This window comes from Corvus hawaiiensis, chromosome 12, assembly GCF_020740725.1.
Source record: "Corvus hawaiiensis isolate bCorHaw1 chromosome 12, bCorHaw1.pri.cur, whole genome shotgun sequence".
Taxonomy (NCBI): domain Eukaryota; kingdom Metazoa; phylum Chordata; class Aves; order Passeriformes; family Corvidae; genus Corvus; species Corvus hawaiiensis.
Genome location: NC_063224.1, coordinates 2331994 through 2338089, shown reverse-complemented (window position 1 = coordinate 2338089; position 6096 = coordinate 2331994). Strand labels below are relative to the sequence as shown.

General features: G+C 49.8%; 1 protein-coding gene across 1 annotated transcript in view; it reads right to left on the bottom strand.

Annotated features, from left to right (window-relative positions):
• Positions 1 to 468: 468 nt before the first annotated feature.
• ZCCHC14 (zinc finger CCHC-type containing 14) overlaps positions 469 to 6096 on the bottom strand; it is a 48264-nt gene continuing 42636 nt past the window's right edge. Inside the window, exons 12-13 of the mRNA XM_048316424.1 lie at positions 4567 to 6033; positions 469 to 3205 (exon numbers count right to left, since the gene is read on the bottom strand). Of these exons, the coding sequence (XP_048172381.1) occupies positions 3150 to 3205; positions 4567 to 6033 (1523 nt within the window). The 3' untranslated portion in view covers positions 469 to 3149. The remainder of the gene's footprint in view (positions 3206 to 4566; positions 6034 to 6096) is intronic.

Here is a 6096-nt window from a genome sequence, read left to right as displayed (position 1 = left end):
TATTTATTAATGCTTAATTTGCACAGGGTGAGGAGGAGTTTGCTGGAAATTCCATCCAATTTTGAGTCTTTCCATCATCAAATGGAAAATGCAGCTCAACTGCACCACTTGCTGCTCCCTCCCCTGGGAAAGGCTCCTTGCTGAGTTCTCCGTGCCCCTGCAGGGAGATGGCTGGGGATTCCCTTCCCTCTTACACTGAAAAATCATTCCCATTCCACAGTGAAATCCATCAGGAGAACGAATTCTTTTTATACTTGCAGGACAAAGATAGGGCTAAATAACATTCTTTGAAATCTCCATCTTTCAATGTACAAAAATAGGGTTTAAGAACTGGTTCCTTCAGGCAGGGCAGCTGGAGCTCTACTATTGCAAGCCAAGCTGCCTTGCTTTTTAGGGGTAAAAAGATGGATTTGTGCCTTTTAAGAACAGATTAAGGATAATTTTATGGAATTAAGGTGCTCTGTTCGGACTTACCAACTTTGGTTGTTCTGGGTACAGAGTGGAGGGTGTTCACTGGCAGGTCTGAAGCCCCAACTCGCTGGGATTTGGGGAAGGCTCTGAGGTTGCTGCTGGCTCACCAGACCTTCCTTTCGGACTCTCGTGTTGCCTCCAGGTCCTTCTGGATTGGATCTTACTCCAAACCCAGCCCCAACTGTTCCAAAGCGCCACCCAAACGCAGCCACGAGCCACTTGAAGAAACATCAGCCTTAACTTGACACAAAGAAACAATCCCAAAGAAAGGAATGAAACAGTTTGCTGGAAACATCAGCCTTAACTCTACACACAGGGAAAGGATCCTAAAGAAAGCTCAGGAGAAAGGAATGAAACAATTTGCTGGACAGAAGTTCAGTTTTACAGTCCTTTTGATATGATTTTTTCTGTGATGAAGATCAGACACAACTGTGCCCAGCCTTGGGCAGTAAAACAAAACACAACTGCTACAGAAATGACTTTTTTTTTTTTTTTTGCTGCTGCTGCTGCTGTTTTTTGCTGTTTTGAGAAGGTTTTGAACACTCACATGTGTGTTGAAATACAGTTTCTTTAAATACAATTTTAAAATATTGTTTAAAAAAAGTGAAAAAAATAATAACAATAATAATAATAACACTAAGTTTGGCTTTCAGCACATGTTCCAGGCCACTGGAGAGACCCTCAAAGCTGCAAATAGTAAACACGGAACTGCACGTTTTCCTTGGGCATGATGCAGTGGGACAGACTGTTCCTACCATTGTCTTGAGCTCATTAAGGCAAAGTAAATTGCATTGTCAGTTTTCATCCCTTTAGTGTTGTAGGTCTGAAGGTTGCTCATGGGAACACAGGGAACGTCCTCAAATGCAGGCAGAGCCAGGAGGGAGCGGGAGCTGGGCTGGGAATACACAAATCAGGGGGTTCTTATTGCATAGCAATAAAAAGTATCTTTTGTTTGTTTGTTTGTTTGTTTAAACCAACTGTTCTGCAAATTTTGATGTTGGATCCCTCCCTGGGCCCACCCACATTCCTGAGGCTCTCCCGATGCTCATGATCCCGCCTGCCTTCCAGCGAGGCTGAGATGCCCTTGGAGAGACAGAGGGACACAGGGATGGCCCAAAATGTTCCTTTCCTATGAGCATGGCCCAGGAAGGGCGGAGCTCCCCCCTCACACGGCCCCATCTCCTGGGGGCAGCTCTGCACAGCTCCAAACCCTCCTGCTCCCAGAGGACTTCCCAAGTCACTGCTCCGCTACAAATCCTATGGATTCATCCTGGTGTAAGGAATACCTCCGAGTGTAAACAAGGCTTCAGACTTTAAAGGTGTCTCCCAAATTACAGGATGCAAATATCTCTCTGTCAGACACTTTTACAGAGGAGGCCTCACCCATTTAATGCCATCAAATTCCCGGGGAGGGGGAAGCCATGAGGATTAGGATCTTCTTTCAACCAGACAGGACCAAAGTGTTTCAAATTAGCAGTTCGAGATGGGTTTGGCTTCCTCTCAAGTCCTAATTTAGATTTGTCACCCACAAATGATGGACTAAGTAGTTAACACCAAAGCTACTCATCTACAACCTACTGCAACGAAGGAGGCCGACAAGAAATCCTTCCAAGTCTTGATAATAATGAAGTTTTTACTACCTTTTACATGTTTGACTCCCACCACTCCTGAATCCTGGGGTAGGAGCCAAAGGGTATTTCATATAAAGTAAAGCAAAAGCTTATTAACTCTGCTGCCAGAGTTCTTAGTTTGATTTTTTTTTTTTTAGGATGGTTTAAAATTCATTTACAAAAGCAGAATAATAAGGTTTCTGTGAAAGAGACCTATATACAGTAACAGGACGTAAAGGTTTTGTGTATTACAGGAAAAATCCTTGAAGCCTTTATGACTCTGGAGTCTCTGGGACTTGGACCCTTGGAAACTAAGTTTATTCCAGTGCTGGGAACCCAGCACTAGCTAGTAATAGGTGAGACAATGAAGCACGAGTTTGTTTCCAGAAGGAACCGAAACTGCCGTGTGTGTTCTTTTGGAAGGGAAAAGAGAGACTTTTTAGGATTTTTATTGTGGAATTAAGTCCCGTAAGCCTGCTGGTGCCAATTTGTAAAGGTTGGAACTTCTTTGCCTCTTGCACTGGTCTCAGAGTGACACTGTCTGCTAAAAGTGCAGAAAGCTTGAAGAGTTTTACATTCTTCTGTAGTGCAATCCTTAAAAATCCCAGAGATTAGTGCCTGATCACTTTTGAAAAAAAGTAGACATTTTACCTAGCCCAGGGGTGCCAAAGTCCTTCCGGCCACTCCTACCTTTCGCCTCAGAACGGAGCTGCCCTGGAGTCAGGCCTTTCACCTTGGAAAGTCCAATTATGGCAATGTTCTCCAGCCAAAAAAGTACACAGGATGTTGTACTTCCAGCAGGAACTGCAGCTGGCCAGCTCCACCATCCATCCGTCCATCGGTCCGAGGACACGGAGTCAGGAGTTCCAACAACAAAGCTTGAATTTGGCAATCAAAACTGGGTTGGCTGCACCCCTAAGCTAGATTTTCTACCTAGTCTAATAAAGTAAAGCACCTTTGGATTAAAAAATACATTAAGCTTAACAGCAACTGGACGTCTCAGTTTTGTAGTTCGATCTCCGTCGCTCTCCATGGCTTTACAGCATCGTGGTGCCAGGTGGGGGAATCTCAGTCTGTGGAGTCCAGACTTTCGGAGGGAGGGGCGTACTTCAGCCTGAACGTACCTGGGACAGGACATGGACACAGGGGTTACACACCAGTCACCTCCCAGAGCTTCCCAAACCCACCTGCTGCTTCTTACACATGGAATGCACCACTGGAGCTTGGGTGCAGATTTAGGGCTGGCACAAGTTTGTTCAATGGAGCCACAGAATCCCACAATGGTTTGGGTGGGAAGGGATCTTAAAAATCATCCAGTTCCAACCCCAGTACTTTCCACTATCCCAGGTTGCTCCAAGCCCTTGGACACTTCCAGGGATCCAGGGGCAGCCACAGCTTCTCTGGACATCCCGTGCCAGGGCCTCCCCACCCTCCCAGGGAAGAATTTCCTCCCAATATCCCATCTAACCCTGCCCTCCTTCAGTTTAAGGCCATTCCCTCTTGTCCTGTCAGTCCATACCCTCGTGAAAGGTTTGGGAGACTTTTAATAGGAATTTAATTAATGAAATTAAATGCAATATAAAAAGACTTCAGAGTCTGCTGCATTTCTGAAGTTCTCCCACTCAGGACTGACGGGCCAGCAGCTCTGCTTCCCCCTGGCCAATACAAAACCATTTGCCACAGGAATTCCCTCAGTATTTACCTTTTTCCTGCTGTAAATTGCCACCCAATGCCTGACACTTGTTAATTTATGGTGTTCAAACTGTTGAGACCACATAAAAATGAATCCAGGTGAAGGCTACAGACAAGGCACAATGTCAAATGGAACCTCAGTGCTGTTCACTCAGTTTGCATTTCATTTTTTAGCCTACACCACGCTCAGACTATCTCAACATAAGACAATTGAAACAAAAAAGAGAAATGGGACTAAAAAGTGCTCTTGGTAAAGCAGCATTTTTCTTTTAGCTGTTTCCTGCCCAGAATAAAGGATTCAGCTCTCTCCTGGACAAGCCTGTGCTCTAAGTGTGTATGCAACATGTCCTATAAAATAATTACAGCAGCAAACAGGACCTTCAGGAGTGTTTGAACAGCAATTCTTCATTCAGGTTATTGTTTTGGGCAGGAAGGGAAGAAGAACACAGATTTCAGTTTCTAAAATTCCAGGGGAATTTACAGCAATGACTGAAGCTGACCTGGCTGACAGGGCCAGAAGCAGCAACAGCAATTCTGCTGCAACCTGTCCACAGCAGCTCCCTCCCTTCCTTGATGTTTCATCCCTCCCCAAAAAACAGAGCCAACCCCACAGAGCACACCTGAGGCCTCGCCTGGGCCCTCCTGATGAGGCTGCCTAAAATTTGCCAATAGCTCAGACCATCAACTTTGTTAATAACAAAGTATTTTCACAAGCCAGAGATTCCAAGATGCCGTCAGACCCCGTCCTGTCCTGGGGCAGGGCTCAAGGCCACACTCTGTCGCCCACCTTTACCTTGCCGATTGAAATCCATGGGCGGCTGTTTGCAGTCCTGAGCTCTGTGCCCGCTGGCCCCGCAGTTGTAACAGGAGAGGTTCCCGTTCTTTTTGTGACTCGACCCGTTGCCGTTGCCCATCATTCCTTGTGCCTGGTACACCCCGGCCGTGCCCGCCATAAAGTTCTGCATGGGGGGCACGGCGAAGGTGGACTGTCCGGCCATGACGGAGTCGGGGGCCAGGCCGCTGTTGTAGGCCGTGTGCACCACGGGGAACGTGGTGCTGCTGTTGTACTGCTGCGTGTTGATGTAGCCGTTGCTACACAGGGGGTTGAAGGGCAGGAAAGGGAAAGTAAACATGGAAGGTCCTGAAAAGGGGTGCTGGAAATAGTTGGCATAGCTGACGGTCATGCCGCTGGAGCCGCAGTTGCCGCTGCAGCCGCAGGAGCTGCACACCATGCAGCCGGGCGGCTGCGGCGGCGGCTGCTGGTGGTGGTGGTGGTGGTGGTTCTGGTTGGGGACGGGGACGCTCCCGGCCGAGCCGCTGCTGCTGCTGCTGCTGCTACTGCTGCTGCTGCTGCTGTAGAAGTTGTTGTCGGCGCCGGAGGAGAGCGTGGGGCTGGAGCTGGGCGCGGGGCAGCTGGGCAGGTTGGCCATGGTGGTGAAGGACGGGGACGGGTGGCTGCTGGAGGAGGCCGCGTTGCTGTTGGCGCAGAAGCTGCCCTGCATGGGCGCCACGGGCATGCTGCTCATGGCAGAAAAGGCAACTTTGGTGTTGGCTGTGTACAGAGCAGTCCGGGGGTTGATTATTGCAGGGGACACCGTTATTTGCATATTACTGGAGCAGGAAGTCTGTCCGGCCACGGCGGAGTCGGTGGGAAGAGAAGACGACACCAGCAGTTTGATGGGCGGACGAGCCACGTGGAAGACTGTGCTGGACGTCACCGTGGCAGCAGTGCTCGTCTCCACTATGAGTCCTGGCTGCTGGGCTGGTTTGATCACTCTGTCCAGAGTGGAAGCGTGGACGACTTTGGCCCGAGGCCCAAAGTTCATGGTGGAGGTGGGGGAGCTGCTCTCGGCACCCCCCGACAGCACCTGCAAGGGCTGGTGCGGAGAGGACGAGGACATGACATCCACCACGGCGTTCCCAAAGCCCTTTTCCATCTTTATGCTGCCCCTGGAGCTGGGAGACACTTTATTCCTTTCTTCTAAAGTCAAGAGGGAGTGCACAGAGGACGAGAGCAGCTTCATGTCTGCAGAGCCGCGCTCTGGTTTGTGCACGGAGCTGAGCATGCGGATGGGGGTGATGTGTGAGGGGGTGGGGGACAGCATCTGCATGGGCAGCGCGTGGTGGCCGCCCGGGCCCGAGCCGGCGTCATTCTGCACGGGCAGCACCTGGGCTGTGGGCCTGGCAGAGCTCGAGGGGAAATGGTTCAGCAGCATCACCGGCTTCTCCTTGTCCGAGGCGTCCAGGTGCAGCTCCAGGCCTGGGGAGAGAGGAGCTGTGAGGACAGCCCTGGGCATGGCAGGGAGCACGGCTGGGGGGCTCT